Source organism: Furipterus horrens, unplaced genomic scaffold (genome assembly GCF_987537825.1).
Source record: "Furipterus horrens unplaced genomic scaffold, mFurHor1.1.pri manual_scaffold_12, whole genome shotgun sequence".
Taxonomy (NCBI): Eukaryota; Metazoa; Chordata; class Mammalia; order Chiroptera; family Furipteridae; genus Furipterus; species Furipterus horrens.
Genome location: NW_028327182.1, coordinates 96,452,035 through 96,475,134, shown reverse-complemented (window position 1 = coordinate 96,475,134; position 23,100 = coordinate 96,452,035). Strand labels below are relative to the sequence as shown.

Here is a 23,100-nt window from a genome sequence, read left to right as displayed (position 1 = left end):
TTGTTCGTAGCCAAGTAGCCGGGAAGGTGTCAGGCCACACCAACGTGAAGGAAGCACAGGGTCAGCTTTCGGGGAAATCAGGGCAGTTCGAACTTGAGCTACGTGTGGATGGGCATTTGCCCTGTTCTGAGCTGTGCCCTGCAGCTGAGACTGTGTCCATACTGAGGGGGACAGATGACTTCCATCTCCTCGCCCTCATTTCATTTTTCAGTTTGGTCAGAAGTTGGGCAGGAAGGGGAAGTGCTAACTATTGGGTCCCTCCAAGATCCTACTATTTCAAAGGATGGACAAGGATGTATAAACAAGGAAGGGGTTGAGAAAAGGCGGAATACAGCCTGCAACTTTCCTTTAATACGTAAGTCTGATGAGGCTTATTGCAAATTCTGATATTTTCTTTCAATATTCATCCTAGCTATCAGGATGCAGGATTCTTATAAATTTTAAATACTTACTCATTGAATTTTGACAAACATTTTTGGTCTCTCTTTGTGATCGATAAATCAATAGTACATGAATGAAATTTCTCAAAAGTTTGAAGCTTCTGTGTGATCGTATGTTAAGGAGTTGTTTGATTCTACACCAGTACCTTGATCTCAGATTCACTGAGATCTGTTGGTTTTAGCACCTCGCTGCGGCAATGAACTACCTTTGCCTTCAGGGGTACTTAAGCCGAATTTCTTGGAGTTTCACTCGAGAACTCCACGTTATTTTATCATCGTCAGTGGCCTGTGGATTTCCAAAGGTGCTTGTACATAAAGATTGCAGCCCAGTTCCTAGGAAGCTGGTGATGAAGAAATAACCTTTCCTCTGTATACTGCCTCCCCAGAATCGTTTCAAGTTGAAAGCCATAGCCATAAGATGCAAAAACTTAAACATGAATCAGAAGTGCCTTTTTTATTTAAACAAGTAGAACTATACACTTAAGTAAGAACGCATCTACTACCTGAATTACTGTTTAACTATTTTATAGTTCAATGTCAGAATCCACTTCTTAAAAGAGACTGCAAGATATAATCATTTAGTTAAATATTTTAATAGCTCAGATGCTAAAATTAGTTTCAGCTCATTTTGGACCCGAGAGCCTTAGGAGTCTCTCCTGCTCTGGTGATGCACTCTGTTGTATTCAGGCCAGGCACATATTCGAAGCATTTTGCTCAACAGTGTATTGAAATCTACCAGGCCCCTCCATGTCTCCATCTGTGCAGATGAAACTGGGTAATGTTCATCCCAGTAATTGTAATTACAGTTCATGGTCAACTCAGTTACAATTGATAACGACCCTAACGGTCTGCCATCGTCACTTAACAATGAAAACACCAAGAGGAGCAGGTATCTTTCTCCCTCCATAAATACTCCAAGGCTTAAAATGAAACCTTTCGAACTATCTGCACTGGGAGTTTGTATAGAAATGAACTGAATTGCTACAGTGTGACTGGCAAATGCGTGAGGCCCTTGGATCTTAGGCCTTGGGCCTTGCTCACACACTTGGCAGTTGGTACTGCCTGTTCACCAGGTTTGTCATCTTCAAGGAGACTAGCCTGGGCTACCAAGAAGATGGATGCAGAAGGCCTATGATCCCCAGAGGCCTAAACTCAAAAGTAATCCAACATTACTTCCACCATGTTTTTTAGTCACAGCACGAAACAGGACCAGTTCAAATTCAAGAGATGTGGAAACAGACTCCCACTCTTGATGGGAAGAAAGGGAAGGTCATGTGGCAAAGGGGTGTGGAATTACTGGGGACATCTTGCAAACAATCTACTCTAGTTTCTCTGTGTCCCTTGAATCCTATGGAATTTGGTTTGGTGCAGGTGATATTCCCACAAAGGATGGAAGAGAATAGAGGGAGAAGTTACACCCCTTCCCAAGGCGAAAGTTAATCCTGCCTTTGCCCGTGACTGTACCTCCTCACTCCAGTTCCTGTAAGCTTTTAAGTCCCAGAATAAGGTGACAAGAAAGGTCTGCCTGACTTACCCAGAGAGAAGAAAAGCCCCCAGATGGATGTTATTTGTTGGTGAGTTAACAATGTCACAACGGAGTGGGGACAGGTACATAACCTGCAGAGCGTGGTACAGAGCAAAAATGTGGGCATATTGTTTGAAACTGAGAATTTCCAGATGATGGCCGCTGACCGTTAGCCAGGCACGGGGCCCTCGCCGTGTGGGGCCCTGGACCGGAGTGGAGCCCACGGCTACTGAAATAAGCATTGTGGCTGGGGCCGGCCACGTACGCAGCCAGAGAAGAAAGTCCGTGAGATGCTCTTCAATACCCTTAAGTGTTTTTCCTCGGGAGCCTGTAACTAAAAGTATAACATTTCTGCCTTCAATTCCCCTGCCCAAGACCATGTGGTTGAAGATGAAATTGAGTCCTTCCTGCAAGGAGTAATGTCTTGCTTAAGCAGTACCCCTGTGTGCAGAGCGGCTATGGATGTGCGTAATGGTTTGAAACCTAACAGTGTGAAGAGCTGACCTGCTTTTGAGAGAGATGCCTCAAACATTGTCAAGTGAGGAAACACAACAGACGGACTCACAGACAGGGAGCAGGCCGGCAGCTCTGGGCGGGGCCGGCAGAGAGGGAAAAGGACTCGCGGCCGTGGGCAGCAGTGCGGGGACTGCAGGGGTGTGCGAAGGCGGAAGGGGGTAGAAGGGGGATAAACAGCAGTGGAAACATTACAGTAAAATATTGTGAGGGGAGGACACTGTGTCTTTTCCACCCGAAGTGTCTGAATGGCACTCTGGTCCCTGAGAAGTAATTCGTCCTTGGGTGCTGCAGGGGTGCGTGTGTCTGCGTGTGTTTACCTTCCTTCTGGACAACAGAACTTAAAAGGACATCTGTGCATCTACACGGCCAGGGAGATGCCAACCTGACCAGATTCTGAATGCCGAGCCCACCAGCCTTGTGCGCGTGTATGTTGTAGAGCTGTCCCTGGTCTGCCCCGGACACCTGTCCCACTCCAAGGTTACGGAGGGATCATCCGACGTCACTGAGCATCGCTCTCGGTGCCGCTAGCTCACAGACTTGAAAACTGGTGGTTAAAAAAAGTGACCTCCCACTACAAAACCAAATACTAATTACAACAGAAAAAACGGGTTTTATTCCAGGGATGACAGGCACACTTGGCTACATTAACAAACACAGGCTTTATTTAAATTAGAACAGTTCCTTGATAAGACAGTCCCACTCAAGCGGAGATACAAGGCCCCAGCTAAAACTGCACCGTGCCAATTTTCATGTTCATGTTTGAGGTTTCTCTTGGTGGCACAAGACCAGTGAGGAGGGGTACGTGTGTGGCTCCCACATTCTGAGGGTACCTTGAACTCAGGAAAAATGCGGGAGAGATCTTTTCTGCCAAAAAACAGTTTTGATACCTCATTATAGTTAACAAGGTTACTCTATAATAAAAAAAAAATTATGAGGACATTACAGACATTTTACAGATATTTCAGTAAAGCAGACACATTAGAAATGCTCCAGCTACACAGGAAACATTTTAACAAACATGCTACAGCCTTATTTCTATTTTTGAAAAATCTGAACAAAAATTTTCTTTAATTCAACCTTAGTGACTTTGGAATTATATACAATAATGGTTTATTTCACAGGGGCCTCTGGAAGTCAGCCAGGAACTAAAAAGAAAGGAAACTAGGCTTCTGGGTTATTAAAATAGTGATCATACATTATTTTATCAAAATGGATAAACTTTAAAAACTCATCAAAATATTTTCTACTCTATACAGACTTGTACATATCTTGATTATCTTATTTCTAAATCCACAATAGACTCATATCTGGCCCAAAGTTACAAAGGGGACATAAAGTGTTTTTATTATGTTTTATATTACACTCAAGTACAGTTAAAATGGAAGAGAATAAACAAAGTATTTACCCGGGCAGGGGACACTATTTCAGTAATATCCTCTTTGATCCAACACCCCCTCACCAAAACAGCGTGAGCTGACCCCTTACTTTCTGTAAGAAGAACTAGAAATGCCACTGTTAATGTCTCTACACAGGGCACGTTTTTAAGATCACTAACTTTGCTAAGTGACACCCCACCGTTGAAGGAATTCTGCGTCGTCCGTGTCCTACAGCCTTGGACCTCCCTGCTCCCTGGGGTGTGACCCGGCCTCTTTATCAAGGAGATACGAAGCCCATCCGCCCTGGTTCCGGTGTCTCCAGCTGCTGACACTTTCTGAAATGGAAGCGGGCTGGAGTGGCCCGTGTAAAAGGCCCGGGGAGAGCGCTGAAGAGGCTCCCCTCGAGAAAGAGGAGGACTTAAAATAGCCTCAGCAGGTGCACCCTGTTCTCCACACCTCAGGGTGAGCGAGGGCAAGCGTGATAACCTTCAGTCCTGCCTCTTCCGGACCAGGGCCAGTTAAGGTGGCGACGGGGCCCGTAGGACCTGTGCAAGGAGGGGATGAGCTATCTTTTCTCTACGGCTTGAACATTAGAATAACAGTGCACATGCAACCCAGTGGGTTTCCTGGAGGAGTGGGCTTTATTTCAAACAGGATATTAGCTGTTCTTTTCTAAACCATATGCGTATTTTGTGTTAATATCAAAAATAGAGAACCGATTACAATGACCAAATTAAAAGGCGGATGCATTATTTGAAGAAGATAGACCTTTTACAATCCACGTGTGAATAATTTTGGTTAGAGTTCACCTTTTTCCTTTTCACTCTAAAAAACATAAAATGGAGAACTCATTTTCCTTCTAAGTCATTAAAAGTGTACACAGGGATGATAGATAGAAACCTTAAATATACTACGTCCAAAAACAGTAACAATGCCTAAAACAACAACACCCGCTAGCACACTGCAAATTCAGATGGCTCTCTTGCTTCGTCCCTGGGGCTGGCATACGCATTCTACCCTATCGTTAGCAGAGTTTAATAGGAAATACAGACGATGCAGCTGACACGGAAACCTCCGACGTTCCAGGGCCGCGGCCTTGGTCTCCAGCTTTATCGGTACTGAAGGAAACTCTGCAGCAGGGTGGGCAGCTGGAGCTGGGGGATGAGGTGCAGGCGTGGCCTCCCGAGGCAGTTTCGGATGCAGAGCCGGCAGAGCTGGCAGAGGGGGCTGGGGGTCGCTACAGGAGACAGGGAGTGCTTATTGATTACAATGAAAAAAAAGAAAACAAAACAGAGTTTTGTATGTTGCAAGACACATTACATAAAACCAGGACACAACTCCAGGGCTTTGTGGCAAGCTAGGGCAGTATGACCACTGTACTAGGGAAATTCCTATAAGCCTGTGTTCTGCCTTCATAAAGTCTTATTCGAATTGAGAACTATCTTCCATGTACGTCTTGACAACATTTTCGTCTGCAGGCCTATGAAATGACCGTCGCATTTAAAACCTCAGAAACAGACTCTGTTTTTTGACAGAGCTATACATCAAAGAAGTGGCATGCACCACAGAAGGAAATTCTTAATTTTTTTCTCTCAAATCAGATTTACTATATAAGCCAAAGCTAATTTTATTGTTGTGTTTTGACCAGACTTAAGAAATCCTGTTTTAGAACAGACAGCGTAAGTGTGGAAATGTTTCCTGACTATGTTTCTGGAACACACCATGGAACATGCTGGCCCCTATAAAACAGGGCACGTCTGTACATATTTATCCACAGATACTGAACACAATTACATACTACATATTGCCAAAAACTGAATATATTTAACTTAACCCAAGGAATATACAGTTTTGGTAAGATGAAAAAGGAAAAGAAAATTGAGATCATTGTGATTATCTTTTGTCCATTTCACAAACTGTATTCCAGCCCTAAGGCCACTGCTATCTCACACACCAACGAAAGGCCAAGAAGCCACAGGGGTGCATTTCCGGGCTCTAAGGCTCCCCGCGCCCCGCTCACCTTCCCGCTGCAGCAGCAGCTTTTCCACCAGACTGCTGGAGGTGGCGACATCGACAGGCCGCAGCAGCTCCGTGTTTTTGGCGTTGATATCCGCTCCGAACTCGAGCAGCAAGTTGACAATTTCCGCACTGGACTGCTGAGCGGCCGCGTGCAATGGCGTATCCCAGTATTTGCCTTTCTGCACGTCAGCGCCTGAGTGATGGTGAACACCAACAACAATCGTTGTGGGGTCTGCCTCAGGGCTGGGCGGAAGGGGGGCACGAAGGGGGCCTCAGTCCCCTCGGTAGGGGGGCTTCGTCCATATTTACTGTACACATATATTACCTTAAAACTTGGTACATCTGGATGGAGATGTGCATATTTGTCATATTTTCTAATATTTTCTGTATCCTAAGACTATTATTAATAAAAAAATTAATTTTAAACAGTTCCAAAATTAATCATGTTAACAATATATTATATGTGTGATAAACAGTGTGCAATGGGGTTGATTCCTACATTCACCATGACTGATAGCTCGTAGGATTCTTCAAGAGCTTATTGCTTTTCTGCTTTCCACTTATTTTAAGGCAATAGAGCTCTTTTGTTTCTTGGAAAACCCATGATATGTGAGCTCTGAGATCAAATGCATACAGGGTTTTCTGTTCCTTCCCACTCATGTAGTTTAAGTTGATAAATACATAAAGACACCGAGCTTCTTGATTGGAAAGGCACATTGTATTTCTGCATGCAAAGTAAAAAAAATTTAAATGCTTACATTTAAAAATACCTCCCATGTTAAATGACCTCTTGCCTGGCCCTTTCCCTTCATGCAAGCCCGGCACACGGCGGCTGTGGGATGCTGTGCATGAATAAACACTTGAAACTGCGAGGAATGACAGTCCCATTTGCCAGTGTGTGAATGGTTACAACACCAAGAAACGTCTATCAATAAAAATGCATTAGTCCTTTGCAACTCTATTTTCTGACACTTCCTGTCAAACTGATGTTTATAAGAAGCAGTGCATTCTAAGAGTCCCTTTATGGCTCTCCTGCTGCTTTCGGGTTTCAATCCATGTAATAGCTTTCAATATTTTTAACCTAATGTAAAATGTTTAGTGGAAAAATTATATTGTATCACAAAACCTCCGTGGAGGAAGCATAAACTCGGTTGGCTGTATCAACTTTATGAGAGAACGGTGCCTGAGAAGAGCAATCCACACAGAGTTACTACTAACAGCACTGTTCAGGGTGTTTTACCCAGTATAAAGCAGTTGACAGAAAGGAAATAGTCCCAGCAAAGTATAGAAAGGTGATAAAGAATAAAGTCTTCTGGTCGCACATCAATTTACGGGAGAACTTAGCTAGAAAACAGCGATCTGCCAACAAGGCGCAGAACTCCCACTAAAGAGCCTTATAAGGCGTGGGAGTGAAACTGGTGAAGGCTGGTTGCCAGAAATGGATAATTTAGCTAAGCTGTCGTGAGTAACATAAAAGGGTTACTACAGATGTCAGGATATACCAGAGGCCAAACGGTCGCCATAAGCGATGAAAGGCACAGCCACCCACTTACGCATTCTGAGTGTATTTAAGGGCCCGCCACAGCAGGGGCGCTGCGCTAGGAGAGGACCGGGCCTGCAGCCCACGGAAGCCCCCAGCCCTAGATGGGGGCGGGGCACTCTGGTCTCAGCGGCCTGGAGAAGCTTCTCAGGGGCTAAAGCTGAGCCATGAAGAACCAGTTTGTTCCCACTGAGAATGTGCATGAGTTGGGGTTGGTGGAGACTCTCCTTGGATGGTTTGCTTCGCAGATGCATATGGATTTGGGAGCACTCTATTCAGCCTTAAAGATCTGAGTGTTGAGACCTTTGTCATTAGGGTTTGGAGCTTTGGGATGAAGAAGGAGGCTCTTTTTTTATTGGTTACGTATCTGTGTGTGAGGATGCTTCGAATAAGAACATTCTCAGCGTGCAGGCAGAATTTTTACAGAGGCTAACGGAGCGCAGGCTGTGGGGAGCTGGGGGGCTGTTCGCGGGCGCGGGCGCGACAGGAGGGACGGGAGGATAGTCACCGGCGTAAAGGAGCTTCCGGATGCAGTGGAACTGCTGCGACACGCAGGCTGCATACAGGGGCGTCCCTAGGTGAGGAATGTCCTGGTCCACGTCGATGCCCCACGAGATCAGGATCTCCAGACATTCGTGGTGACCTGCAAGCGCAAGGAGAGGCGGTTCCCGCGGCCGCCCTGCGCGCCCGCACGCGCCCGCCCCGCCGGCCCGCGGCCCGCAGCCCCCGGCCCCCCGCCCTGGGCTGTCACCTTTGCTGGCGGCCTCGTGCGTGGGCGACGGCAGGCAGGCCTCCAGCTGCGGCTTGGCGCCGAACTCCAGCAGCAGTGCGGTGCAGCCGGCGCGGCCCTGCGCGCACGCGTTGAACAGCGGGCTCACGCCGTCGATGGTCACCGCGTTGACCTGCACCCAAGCGACATCCGAGCGTGAGGTGCCGAGAACCGCACGGCAGCCCCTGCGGGGCGTCTTTCACAGTCAGGCGCTCCGCTCCCAGGAAGGGTGGGGACGCGCGAGCAGTACACGGGACAAAGGGCATTTAGCGCAGACACACGGACAAGGGGGACTGGCTACGAGACGCCTTCCCTGGGCGCCGGGAAACAGGCTGCGGGAGAAAAGTCACGGGCGCAACCGCACAGTGAGCAGGAATCGTGGGCAACGCGTACTCAAGGGCCAAACGCACAAACACCAATTCCACGCCGGGTGCGTCTCAGTTAGGAAACAAGTCACCCAGCGCGGTGGAAATGTACGTGGGGACAAGGCCACCTCGCTGGGGGCGGTCTAAATAGAAAATTCTGTTCCTGAGAATTTATCTATAGAAAATTGTTCAAAAGACGCGTGACCATGACAAGCACCAAGACGTTCAGCTCTCGCTATTTAGAATCATGAAAGCAGGAAACAGCCCCAAGAGTGTCCCGTGTTATGGCTGAAATCCTTCGAGCGCAAACAAGAGAGGGCTGGGGCCCGTGGGCAGATCTAAGAAGGCGGGGGGGGGGGGGGGGGGGGGGGGGGAGGCAAAAGAGAACGCGGCTTGACTCGCTCAGTAGCTCTGAAAATGGTCGTGTTCTCAAGAGGGACTTACATTAGCTCCAGCTTCCAGAAGAGTCCGCGCACACGCCACGTGATCGCCCAGGCAGGCTTCATGCAATGGCGTGACATGGTCTATGGTCACTGCGTTTACGTTATAACCCTAAATATGACATGAATACATTTTGAAAGGTGAGCCAAAGGTCATATAAAGTCATCTCTACAACGGGCATTAAAGAGTGGTATAAAATATCAAGACACCCCAGGCCGCTCAGGTGTACGTTTCCCAGGAAAGGCCAGTTCAAAGGCCAGAGTCGGTCTGCGGGCAAGAAATCCGAGCCCCGTAACTGCCTTACACCACCCTGTCCACACCCAGCATCGCTGTAAGTATTTTGTTCTTTGGATTCTGAAAGTGTTACTTAAATGTTGCTTACTTACCTTTTCTGTCTCTTTAGGAATCGTTTTGGCTGCTATTGTTTTCCGCCTGTTTTATTGTTTTGTTTTGTAGAGCTAAAAATTGTTTATTGTCCAGGTTGCTTGCTTTGATGGAGGCTATAAAATTACCCAGTCAGCCCACACAGGAGGAAAAACACTAAACTGTAGTCATCTGCTTTGTGGATTTTTGCCAGAAAGTAGGTCTGACGAGGTTCCATGCTGGGGTTAAGAGCTCTGCCTACAGGGCCCCACTCGGGTTGGAAGCCCCCCTCCATAAGGCAGTGACTGTTTTAATTGGATGAGGACACTGACCTCTACATTTTATCCTGAGGATTAAATGAGATGATGCATGAAAAAGCGATTCCTGTTACAGTGCCCAGCATACATAGCAAAGGTTTATTTTATTATTCAATTAAAGCTAAACGCTTTTAAGATTTTTATTCCAATTAAACTAATGATATCAGACTAAAATAATTAAATAATATTATGATCTGAGATTCTTTGTCTTCTGCTCTTTTTGGTAATTCATTGCCTGTTGACAATCACACTAAACACTATAATAATTGAAGATGTTCAGGGCCAAATCCCATGACATATTATAGATTACCATGATCTGCAGTGCCTGATGGATACGTGGAATCTTCATAGAAGGAAAGACAATAGTCACCCTAAATCTCTGTCACTAGGAAGTGACAGATCCCTTCAATTATTCTTTCAAGGCTTCCAAAGGGCTGGCCAGCAGTCAGACCTGGAGAACTGATTCCTGCCTGCCTCACACTGATGTGGCCAGGTGACGGAAGCATCTGGAAGGTTGGGACTCCCTTTCCCATGGGGCTTTGAGGCAGCCCCTGACTCCTCCTGGCTGGCTTGTCTGCAGATATGAGATGCATGTTACGAAATATCCTAAGACTTCTTGCCACTCAAAGACCTGCAGGACCCTTTCAGGGGGTCACCCTTTAGACACTGATGATGTTTTCACAGTCTTTTTTTTTTTTTTTTTCATCACGAGATGAGCAAACAAAATTGTCACATGGTTATCAGAAAAGTGGACAGACGCTAAGGAGGCATCTCACTCTAAACTTTCCCTTCACAGATGAGACAAGGGGGCTCGCCTGGTCTGGAGACCCCAGCCCCAGGACGGTGCTCTGCACCCCGGGCCACACAGGTTTTCCTCCCTCATGGCCGTGGGGGAGAACACCCTCCTCTTTGACCTCAGAAACCCGAGGGCAGTAACTTCCCGATGTGCGTGTGCAGCGGAATCCCGCTGGGAAGTTTCAGAAATGCACAGGCCCGGCCAGAGCACGTCCTGGTGAGTGTGACACACACGCTTGTGTAGAAATGGTTGTTCTGTGTCTTTCACAGGCAACCCCCCTAACATATGACAGATCATCGTAACATATAAAGGTTGGTCTAGGCATCTGCTCTGATTATACATTTGGATATTTTAGGCTGAACTAAGTCTGCAATAAGCTGGACACATTGTACGCAGCTAAGTATATTTAAAATGCTTAATAAGGAATACATAATTCCATTTATTTCTTGCTTAAATATGTCTATCAGTTAACAAATACACTGTATGAGAAATCTGAAATGCTAAGACATAAGATTATACACCAAAGTATTTATAAAGACGTTTCAAAGAGAAATGAGAAACCAGAGACTTGACTGCGTTGTGAGCTAAAATAAAGAGACGAATACAATTTATGAAGCAGCTCTGCTGGGTGTGGCTCAGCAGGTTGGGTGTCGTCCTGCAAACTGAAAGGGCTTGGGTTCGATTCCCAGCCAGGGCACAGGCCTGGGTTGTGGCTTGGGTCCCCAGTCCGGGTGCGTGGGGGAGGCAAACAATGGGTGCTTCCCGCCCCCTTTCTCTCCCTCCCTTCCCCTCTCTAGAATCAATAGAAGAAAAGAAATTATGAAGCGGTTTTATTGTTTCTGAGCTGATTCTGCTGGACGATTCGTGTCCTCTGCTTGACAGCAGGGGCCAGCGTTAAGCAGGCATGATCCCTTACCTGTGATAGCAGCGTCCGCAGAGCCAGGAGGCGACCTTGGCTTGCTGCTTCGTGCAGCGGCGAGCGATCTGCCCAGGAACCTGCCGGGGAAGGAAGAAAACGAACATCTCTGAGCCCAAGTAAACCCTGATAGACAGTCAGTTCCTGTGAAATAGACTATTCTAGTTTAGCATCGACGAGAGGACCAAGGCGCTTATACATCAGGAAATGGGATTCTTCTCCAAGGAATCCTGATGGGCGGTCCCCACATCCAGGGGTATCTGTGTCTGGAACTTTCCACAGGCTCACCCGACCCTTTGGAATTACCCTTCAAAGACTAGGAGGATTAAGGTCACTAGATCTGCCACCAAAACAAACACCTCCCCCACCTCTGTCTCATGGTTTTCCAGACAGGCCCCCTCCCTCTTAATATTTTTGGCACTTTTAGGGAAGAAGGCTACATGCTCCCCACCCCCATGCTGTTCCTCTGCCCCAAGGTGTGAGGGGATGACCCCTACAAGTCTTGAGGCCTGGAACCAGCTTGCGTGCCCTACAAAAGGGGTGTCACAGATGGAGGAGCACACTGTCATCTTTGTCGGAAACAGTGCTGACGGTGTAGCCGGTGGCACAGAAGCCCCCCGATCCTGTGCCCTGGGGGGGCAGCACTGACCTGTCCTGTCCCCAAGTCCCCCACTGATGTGCTTTTTGTGGCCCTCCCATTAGGAAAGTGCCCACCCCTTTTCCTCTCTTCCCAGCCCGTCCGGGCACCCCGCCACCACCCAAAGGTACCCCCTACTCTCCTGTGCCTCCCCCGCTAGTGGTCCACCCAGGTGGCCTTGTAGGTTACTAGGCTGGTACACCGTGATTTTCTTGTCATTGAAACAGGACCAGTATGGTTGGCTCCATTTAGTGGACCTGAGAGATCGTGTTGCATGTTTCAAAGAGATTCACTATACAGACTATGCAAACCAGAAAAACATTCATTTAAGGGGTATCCATGGCTGAGAAATGCACGCCACGCCGCCCAGAGAGAAAGTCTCGGCGGTGGAATGGGATCGTGTTCGCTAGCTCCTGCCTCCTTGTCTACTGCCTCTTCCCTGCACTTTGGATCCATAAGATGCAACCAATAAAAACAGTTTTTAAGAACTGCTAGTCTGTTCTAGTGTAATATAAAGTCACTGAGCTGCTGTCAGACACAGATTTGATGAAGAGCATGCGTAAGACCTCTTTAAATAGGTCAGGAAGGTGGCTGGGAGCAGAGGCGGGCATGACCTTCACAAACAGCATCGTCATTCCTGCAGGCAGGGAAGCGCCACACCCGCTGCGCTGCTTCTGCGACACGGTCTTACTGTGGAACTTCCCCACGCCACCAGGGAGGGCCGACCCATTCCCCTGAATACAACGTGGGGCGTATATCCCACGGTTCCGGAAATGACCACGTGGGCCTGGCACACAGGACAGAAGTCAACAATCATCCGTCTTCCCATCACCGATGATACCCGGGCTTTATTAAAACCCCAGTTCCTGAGGGGGCGGGGGAGCCTTCCTTCCACTTAGTGGCGCTGGTTTACGGTAATCACCGCGGACGTGGGCGAGCGCTCGCTCTGCGCACTCCCCCGGCTCATCCCGGCGCGCAACGTCTCCCTTCTCACCGCTCAGCGGTGCGCACAGTTGTGATTTCTACTTTAAAGCGGAGCAGACGGGAGCGGGAAGAAAGGAAATCATTTAAAGAGAGTCACGTGTCTTCCTCCAGAGCGGAGCTGGTCATGGCCCCGCACTGTCTTGGTTTTGCATGTCCATCCAGTCCTATTTCCTGCTCGTCCGAAAAAGTTAGTACGCCAGACACCCATTCTTCGCATTTCCCACTCACAGGAGACCTGCCGCTCTTAGCTTTTGTGGGTTACCTCTTTACAGTGTGCGACGCGCTTATCATATATTAGAAGCAGAACTGAAGTTAATATTGCACATCAATAAATAGTTGTTGAAAGGACAAAATCTGGTGGCAAAGTAATAATTTATAAGAAATTGGAACATTATATTCTCCCCACATGAAAAGCAAACGTCACCAACATAAACAATTGTATTTTGGGGAAGTCGTATGTTTCCAGCTCCAGCTCCCAAGATAAAATCCGATGGTTTACAAATCACACACATCCATCTGTCCCGTCATCAAACAACTTGACTGAGGACTGAAACTCAGCAGACTGCACAGCATGGGTCAGCTCTCACTGTGAATATTTAAACAACAAGATTATAATACCCCCTCTCCAGACAGATTGCGGATGTGAGACCATTATGTTCAGTTTAATCAGCAGAGCCGCCGTAAAGTAAGAAGGTTTTAAGTGATCAATGCTTAGATACGTTTGAACTTAAGCGGTGAGTTTAATATCTATAGTAATCACGTGTGCCTGCCTGGACGAAGGCTTCGTGAGGTTCGGCACCCTTAGCTGAGCTCTGACGGCAGCCAGCTGAAGCCAGAGAGGCCCAGTGGTTAGCGCAGCGCGCTCTTCCTTCCTCGTCAGCTACCGTGGCGATCAGCCAGAGGCTGGGACTGGGGGGACCTGCAGAAACGGCCTTCGGGGTTCATTCTGCATGCGTGTCTTTCTCGTCTATCATGACGCCCCTTAAGGGGCAGCAAAGTTAGCAATATTTGCATTGCGTGGGAGCCCTGCCGTCATTATTGCTTCCAGCTGTGGGCAGGGGAGAGCAGGGAGGGAGATGGAGCCTGAGATGGGAGGCACCTGAGCAAACGGGGTGGGGGTGGGGTGGGGGAGGGGTTCGAGATCCCAGGACTCATCCCCCAAGGAAAAGGACAGCCAGGCAGGCCACGGGCAGGACTCAGGAAGGGTTATACACATGCCCAATAAATAACACCTAACCTTCCACTAAACGTCAACTGACAAACGAGGGAGATTTTAATATGAATTCATAGATAGCAGCCTCTATTGACTATGAACTTTAATGGCCTATGTAAAGCAACTGGGTGACTTACACGTGTATTTAGGGCAACAGCCAACAACGCGGCTGCAGTTTCTTTCCCAAGTGAGATAAGCCGACTTGTTAAGGGCGTAATTCACACTGCATGCATGCTGTTCAGTTAAAGCTTTCTGTACAACGTGAATTCTGCTGACTTGGCTCCCAGCAACCCCGCCTCATCTGCTTCCCTGTGAGTCCTCAGACGGGTTTCTGTAATGCATCTGGAGAGAGGTGTGAATTACGGGGCTCGCTCTCGGGTTCCAGCTCTGGTCTGGGCTCAGTCTTCAGCTCTCCCTGCTTTCCCCGTGGGGACCTGAAATGTAGCCAACCGCGCGGTCCTAGTCATACGTGCTCAGCGCTAAATATCTCGGCTTTCAATACAAATATATTTCACACTAGAAAGATTGGCAAGCGTTCTCAAGACCAAACCACAAACATCTCTGTATACAATTCAGTCACTTTACAATCTTGTTAGACTCTCCTTCGGTACCCAAGATTTTTAAAAACGTTCAAGTCAACGCTCGCGGATGAATCACTCAGTGTAAAAATAGTTCTACCAAGTATCTTCGACTTTGACCACTCTAATCAAATGCCTGCCGCTAAGGTCTCCCTGTCTCTACCCAGGAGGTGACTCTGAATATATTTAGAAACAACACTCGCTCCCAGACATCTGGTATTTAATTTACAGGGACAGAGCCTGCCCTGATCTGTAAACACCCCATGGCTAGAGCACAAACAGTCATGTTCCTGGATACATACGGTTTGGTGAGGGTCTGCCCCGTACCTAAATCGCCGTCTCCCCAGGGTACCTCCAGCCAGCCGCTGCTGAGGTAAACCCGGCTCATGTCCTTTTTATCAGCATAAAGAAATGACCTGTCACTTGCTGGTTCTATTCGGCCATTTTAAGGAGCCCTGAGCTTCTTGTAACATGACCTATCACCTTCAAAAAGAAAAACAGCTTTTGAAAATCTGATTTATTTTCAAAGTGGCCATTTCTTAATACCCACTCTTTCGGAGAAATTGCTGGTTCTAATTTTATTTTTTCTCCTTATAGTGTGTGCCTTGCAATGGAATAAAAGTATTACAATTTGATCTCTGCCCCTGGCTATGACGAAAACATTTTATTTATTTTTTCAGGAACTCCTGACTTCTCCCCACCTGCGCCCCCTTCACTGAATTGGGCTGCAGACTCACCAGAGAGGTTAGGAACGATGACATCTTCAAAATGAAGCAGAGTGCCAACCGTTAATACATTTCATAGTTCCCTTTGCTAGAGAATATTAAGTCAACACTTGTTCATATGGAGGTGAGTTTACCGTGAAGCCAATAAAACGTCAGTTGAGACCCCCCAACTGCACAGACACTTTCTAAGACTCCGTGTGACTTCATGTGACCTTTCTTAAAGGAGATCCCCAAATAGGAATGGGCTTCAGCCTCAACTTCTGGCTCATGCCTACTCACAAGTTCACAAAACAGTTAAACATCACCAAGCATTTGCTGGCCTCTACTGTCCACTCCTCTGGTGACCAGATGACTCAGGTGGAAGGAGCCAGGTAAATTCTGGAGGGCGTGACTGACCGGGAGGGAAGTTTTGTGTGGCCAACTCCTGTCTCTTCAAAGACTGAGACTGCCCTCCTCTCTCCATTCGCATCACCCCCCTGAAAATTCCCTCAGCATAATGCTGGTCCCGGTCCGAAACCAACAAAGTTTTCTGTACCTTGGGGACCTACCTCAGGGACATCTACTGAATTACACGAACAAGCAAGTCACTCAGACGGCTTTCTCGTTCACGGTCTAGAGCCTTCCGTTATCTCATAAGAAGACAGCGCATGCGTCAAACAGAAAACAATATCACGCAGGTAAGTGAAAGAACTGTGTGGTTTATCTCAAGAAACAAGACTAAATTTTCAACAGATTGTGGCCTCCCAAAACAAAAGAGGAAGCGTTTTTAAGATGGTTTTCACACAACAGTGCTGCTCTGGGGGGAGACGGCTCGTTGCTGATCTTCGGTGCTGCGGACATAGCTTGCTGGCCGGCCATTGTCACATAGACCCAAGTTCCAGTCCCAGCACAGATGTGAGTTCTGGAGCCCTTGGTAGCTGGTTAACCCTTTGAGCCTGTCTTCTCCACTGTAAAGAGAAGGAACTTCTACCTAGAGCACAGGGCTGTAGTGAGTGCGGACTACTCAGCGTCCAAGCAAAGACATCTGAGACAGGGCAGTGTGGCCCGCCCTCCATTGGAAGCAGCCCCTTCCCTATGCACCTGAGTTTGGATTACGTCTTCTAAACAGAAGACAGACTAATTAGCTTATTTAAGGTCATGCGGCCTTAGTGCATCTCAGTCCTCTTGCCTCTGTATCTGCAGGGACACAAATATGGGGTGGATCAAAAAGTCCGTTTGGTTGTTTTCCTTAAGATGCCTCTAGTAGCACTTGGTTGTCTTTACCTTCATTCAAAATGATTTTGACAGCTGTCATATCAGCGTGCAATAAAAAAAAAAAAAAAAACTTGTCAAAATGGGTGAATTTTTGTGTAGCTATTTTAACGTTGAAGATGGAAGAAAATATGCAACTTCTTTAGCATATTATGCTTTATTATTTCAAGGAAGGTAAAAACGCAACTGGAACGCTGTGTGCGGAGAAGGTGCAGTAGCTGACCGAGTGTCGAGGCTGTGTGCAGAGTTCCATGCTGCGTGAGGCTCCACAGCCGGGGAGGCCAGCTGAAGTTGACAGCAACCAGATCGAGACGTTAACTGAGAACGATCAACGTTCTACCATGCGGGAGAGAGCCAACGCATTCAAAATAGCCAAATCAAAAAGTTACGGTGAAAATGAAAATTGTGCCTTTTATTTTATGGAAAAAAACAAACAAACCCTAAGTGGACTTTTTGGCCAACCCAATAGATAGGGAATGAATGGTCTAAAGTTAGGGACGATTTTCACATCCATTATGGTAACGCTCCAATCTATAGCTCTCACCTGGCCACTCGCAGGTAAGATGCTGTGTTATCTACAGCGAGACACAGCCACACTATTCAGGTTGCTTTGTTTCTATTTGTTTCCACTGATGGATATCACAGGGTCAACATTCCATGTCACAAACTATAATTCTACAACATTTAAATGACTATAATATATATCAATATTTCATTAGATACGTTTATCATTATTGATTTTGTTAATCCCCTATTAAATGATATTTAGACAGCTTTCAGTTTTAGGGAATCAACATTATTTCCTATCTTTGGATATATGTCTAATTATCTGCTCAGAGTAAGTTGTTAAAATTTTGTTTTACATCATCAAGTTTTCTCCAGCAAGACTGGGCCTATTTATAGTCTCATTAAAAGTGCTGGAAGCCCTGGCTGCTGTGGCTCAGTGGATTGAGCGTCGGCCTGCGAGCCAAGTGTCGCTGGTTCGATTCCCAGTCAGGGCACATGACTAGGTTGCACGTCAGGTCCCCAGTTGGGGGCGCGAGTGAGAGGCAACCACACAGTTAAAAAAAAAAGTGCTGGAAAAAATTTCAAGCTACATCTAATGAAAGTTTTCTAAGTTTCTATTTTCTTTTTTAAATCAAAGCACAGGACATTTTGCTTCTCTAATAATTTTAATATATTTAAGCTATATCAAAGAAGATTGTGTAAAACTGTATTTTCTTTACATAAAATTAAATTTTTAATATAATATTATAGCTTATTTTCAACTTCCTCTGGAATCTATCTTCATGGAAGATATGTGAGACTCATCTAGGTGGATTAATTTACTGATTTTTTATTTTTTATTACCCCATCCAGCTCTTATATTGCTAGTACCTGTGGCCAAGTGCATATTTAGGTAGTTGACTCTTCACTTAAGGAGGAACAGGAAGCTCTTTATTCTACACTAATTGGTTGCCAGTGTTCCTCCTTGGCTTTCAGGACCTTGAGACTATTCATTATTGTTTCCCAGCACCCAGTAAGAGTCCAGCACATAGTATGTACTCAATAAACACTGGCTGAATTGTTAAATGGTCTTCTTTGTAGTTAACCACTTCGCATCTGTGCTAATTTGTTCTTAATCTTTGCTGATAATTGCATTGTTAAAAGTAATTAAAAGGAAACAATTTGGAGGAAAAAGAAACAGGTTGCTGCCTCAATCTTTAAAGAAATGCTAGTATTTCATCCTACTTAAAAATATGCTTTGGATGTTTTAAAATTCTATAATGATTTATAAATAATATTCTTCTGACTGCAACCATTACACAGTAAATACGGCTCTTACAGTCTGGGGTGGGGGAGCAGTGGAGGGTTATTTTTACCCTTGAATCTTCATTTCCAACCCTTAAGTCTATCATCAACCATGCTGATAATTTACCAAAATAAATACTGAGGTTCTATTCTCCGAAGTTAACTCCCTCACGGAGTTTCCCTCGGCGCTGCGCCATTGTCCTTTCTGCCTTCCGTGTTCTCCTGTATAAAAGGTACTCGTTTGCGTCAAGCACTTTTACAGAGTTGTTCTACTCATTTCCTTGACTTCACTTCCCTTGCACTTTCTGGTCCAATTTAAATGATTCAAAATGGCCAGGCTGAATTGCTTGCCAACGGTTTCTCCTGCTTAACATGTTCCCTGGCCTCCGTGTCACCTAGAAACACCTGCTGAAACGGCAAGGTGAGCTGCCGGGGCCCAGGCTGGCTACACAGTCACAGACCGGGCGGGCAGGCGCGTGTTCCGCACCAGCGTGGACAGCCAGGGCGCGGCCCTCGGCCATGCTGTGCGTTCCGTTTCAGGATCTGCCTTCTCGGAAGCATCCCCAGGTTCAAGTTAGTATCCGCCAACACAGGTCAAGATAGAGTTTATTTCCGGAGCCCACAGACTTGCCATGGCCGCTCTACTAACCTTGACTGGTCAGAATGGCCCAGCTAGCGTCTCGTGTGGAAGAGCACGCCTCTATCCCCGCTAGCCTTCTTTTGGAGAGGGTCTGCTTAACGCGGTGCCTTTCCACCGCGCTGTCTGCGGGCATAGTGTGCTTGGCTCTCTGCCACGGCCGGGCGCCGCCAGAGCAGGTGCTCTGGCCACAGAAGTGCCGGCGGCCGAACGCTAACTGCTTCCTCCTTCGCTCTGCACTTCCACAGAAGCTCCTCTGGGCTCAGTGGAGAATGGCCTCGACATTGGCCTTGATTCGGAAACCCTCGGAGCGGGGTGATAGGTGGTGGGTGCGGTGTGGGGGGGAAGGGCCAGAAATGCAGCAGCGTTTTCTATTTTTAAAGTGGAGACGCTGCCGCTGCTGGAAGTCGTTAACTATGTGTGTGCCATGGCCAGAGAAGACGTGTGAAACGCCTTATCCTAGTCGGAAGCAGAGCAGAAACAAGAGCTCTGTCTGTAACACATGAGCGTCCCTTAATTATTTACAAGTCAATCGTCTGATAATAACTCCGGACGGACCTTCGCAGCCAGAGAGCTCCCAGCGGCCTGGGGCTGGTCAGCCTTTCTGCCGCGTCCTCGGCAATAAACAGCGTCTGTGCGTTAGGGTCAGCCGGCAGCTGGCTCAGGCTGTCACCTTGTCAGGATCTAAGTTTGGAGTTGGCTTCCGTACAGAATCACAGGCACTTTTTTTATATAGGCATGGCTCACAATTGTGGTTTTTCTGGACCTCACTTCTAGACCAAAAGACGTCAGCGGGCCATTTCGGCGCTGCCGAGATTTTCCACCGTAAAAGGCAGAGGAAGGAGCAGCTGGAGGGACGAGAGGAAAAAACCAGACCTGCGCCTGGTATGTTTTGCTGGCACATGAACTTGAGCAAGGTACCCTGTCCGTGACTGAGTGAAGCAGGACAGGACTCGGAGGATTAACTGAGCCGCTGATCCCGTTACAGGGCATTCGCAGGAAGACCCGCCTGGATGAAAAAGGGTCACATGTTCTGTCACTCACCCTTATTTTCTTTTAATTACAATGCTTTACACTCTCTCTTCTGTTGGTTTATATGGAAAGTAATTATTGGGGAATTGCCTTCATCGAACAAGCAGGAGAAAAAAAAACAGTTCATGAGTAAAATTGTTTCCCAGGCACTCTCTGCCACGTTAGAGAGCCAATATTTACCTCCAAGTTATCCCTGATGAATACCAAGAATATTTTTTCCTTATCTTGAATTAAGTCTAATCCTACAAACTATGTGACCCCGGGCAAGTGGCTGAATCATAGCTCAGTTTCCTTCTCTGTAAAATGACGAGCCCAGGAGAAGATCCCTCTTCTCTGGCTCTAACATGCTTTGGTTCAGATGCTACGGCTAACACACGGAGGCCCACGTGGCAGACATGCTTTAGGCATGGAGGGCTACCACAATGGAGGCCAGACGTTCCCAGTAGGACCAGTTCTGCCCAGGCTGTTGGCCTGGGGGCCATGGTCTCAGGTGACGTTAGGTGATGTCAGTCCTGCCCATTGATACCTGCCTGTTGTCATTCACCTCTGGTTCTTGGAGCACCGCCTCCCCCTCCCGTGGTGGCCATAGGGAGTGTGATCACCTCTACAAGCCACACAGGAAAAGTAAGTGCTAATCTTCTATTAAAATTTGCAAATTTAAGTAGAGTTGGTATACAATACTAGCTTCAGGTGTACAATAACGTGATTGATTATTTCCACGCCTTACAATGTGATCAGGCTGCTAATTCTGAGGTTCATCGGCCACCATGCAAACCTACCACAACATGATTCGCTCTATTCCCTGCAGAAGGAAGAGGGGGGGCAGGGGGGAAAGGTCAAGCAAATACCAGTTTCCGTCTGTAAGAGGAATGTCCATTTTAAGCTCTTGGCTTTTTGGCTTTGCCCTATTATTTTGTTATAGTAAAAACGGAGACAATTTCGTTCTTAAAACAACTTGGGAGCCCTGGTGAATGGCGACCCATTCCTCCCTCCGCCTACTGCTCTGGGCTGTGCGCTCTGAGGGCGAGAACCGAGTCTGGGCATCGGGGGGCTCACGGGCTGCAGCGGCGCCTCTTAAATGGCGGGCATTCCACAACGTTAGTTTAAGGAGTGGACAGTGCAGTCCCCAGAATGCTTCAAGAGAGCCTTCTGTGGCCCATGGGGTGGCACAGGGCATTTCCAGGGCAGCGGCGGGAAAGCCACCGGCTTTAGTTATCGGAGACGTGGGCAGGGCTGGCCTGCGGACGGTCAGGTGCACTGATGAGCTCCCGACTTCTCTCAAGAATGTTTAGTGCGTCCAACGCAAGTCATTTTTAAAAGTGACTCCATGGCATTGAAGGGAAATGCTGTTGCAGTTAATTTACAAAAGAAAAGGGCACAAAAGATGGAATCAACTGAGTACGCTCAGCTGCTTGTTTTCTTAAAAGACCACGCACGGAAGTGAACGTGCCTGGCATAGAACCAACTCAGTGCTGGGTGTCTGTGGTCGCATAAGTAAGAAAGCACCGGGAAGCCTCTAAACCTACAGAAGAATCCAGCACCTTTCTTAGTGTGGACACAGAATGGGGCTGAGTGCACTGCATAGATCATTGGACCCTACGAGTGGGCAGAAGTATTAGGTAAACCACGCGGGAAAATGAGATAAATTCTACTGCATAGAAGATAATGGACTCTGAACTATTATATCAGAGAAAAACCAGGAGATAGTCCATAGATGGGAGACAGCATATTACTATTACCCACAAAGTCTCAAATAAAAACGTAAACCTCGTCGGAAGGATACGGGACATGAAAAGAGTGACTGTATGCCCATTTGATCTAATGTTTATGCAGATTCAACACTGGGAAGAGCTAAACAAAGCGGAAGCCATCATTTGCCTGCGTAAGTGACGTTTTCCAGGTGGGGATCTGGAGGGACGCGGGCCCCACGCACCAAGCACGTTCACGCTGTGAATTCACCACGTGCCAACCATGTTTGCACCCACACCGGCCGACGTCTCAGCACAAGATCCAAGCCTGCTCCTTGTCGTCCGCCAGTTCTCGCTCGGAGGTACCGTATGCGACTGACACCCAGAGCCGCTCCTTAGACACAGGACCTCACATCCAGCGCAGAGCCTTCCTCTGGGCACGGCCATCTCTTGGATAAACCTCAGCTTTACCCCAGCCCCAAGTGAGAAGCGCCACTGTGAACACCTGAGTGCAGGTGACCCACGCCTCACCTCGGCTCCCGGCCCCCCAACAGTCTGTCCTCTGACCCTGGCTTCCCAGGACTTCCCAGATCGCCTAATCCTTCCTCAGGTCATTACCAGGAAGCAACGAGATACATTCTGTAAACTGTGTAAACATAAGGCACAGAAAGTTCTCCCCACATTGCTCCTGGTATGAAATCAGTCAAGGGTCAGCCCCTTACAGACCCTGTGAAGGTAACTGATGTAATGGGAAGGAAGCAAGAACGTTGTCAAATCAGTTTTCTGAGAAAAGCTTTCAAAACGTTGGAAAAAGAAACCTCCTCTTTCAAAGAAGAACTTTCTAGAACATCCTTCAGAACGGTGCAGCACATGTGCCCAAGAGGTAGGGAGTGGGCTCTGAAAGGTCACCAAGCTTAACCCGGTCTCTATCACAGAGCCAGCGTGACCAGGGGTGCAGGGGCCTGTTTGCTGAGTGAGGGAACTGAGGACCGGCTTCCAGGGAGCAAGGCTGACCATGAACCCCATCACTGAAAATACGAGGGATGCTTAAAAAATGCATTTGCAGAACCAGCTCTTCTTCAGTGACTAGAATGCCAGGTGTGTGCACAGGTAAAAATGCCAGAGCTGTTTAAAAAAAAAAAAAAGAAAAAGAAACAAAACTCAGCTAATACGACAGGAAT

At 47.4% G+C, this 23,100-nt stretch overlaps 1 protein-coding gene across 4 annotated transcripts in view; it reads right to left on the bottom strand.

Moving 5' to 3' along the window:
• Positions 1-4,932: 4,932 nt before the first annotated feature.
• Positions 4,933-23,100, bottom strand: part of ASB5 (ankyrin repeat and SOCS box containing 5) — a 37,700-nt gene continuing 19,532 nt past the window's right edge. For 2 of the 4 annotated variants that reach the window (XM_090258431.1, XM_090258433.1), the window contains 6 exons: positions 11,384-11,463; positions 8,995-9,102; positions 8,168-8,318; positions 7,925-8,059; positions 5,878-6,069; positions 4,933-5,094 (listed from right to left, as the gene is read on the bottom strand). In XM_090258431.1, coding sequence (XP_090114557.1) covers positions 4,967-5,094; positions 5,878-6,069; positions 7,925-8,059; positions 8,168-8,318; positions 8,995-9,102; positions 11,384-11,463 — 794 coding nt within the window. In that variant the 3' untranslated portion in view covers positions 4,933-4,966. Of the gene's footprint in view, positions 5,095-5,877; positions 6,070-7,924; positions 8,060-8,167; positions 8,319-8,994; positions 9,103-11,383; positions 11,464-15,122; positions 15,223-19,211; positions 19,509-23,100 lie in introns of those variants that run through there. The other 2 variants (XM_090258432.1, XM_090258434.1) reach the window with 2 other exon arrangements.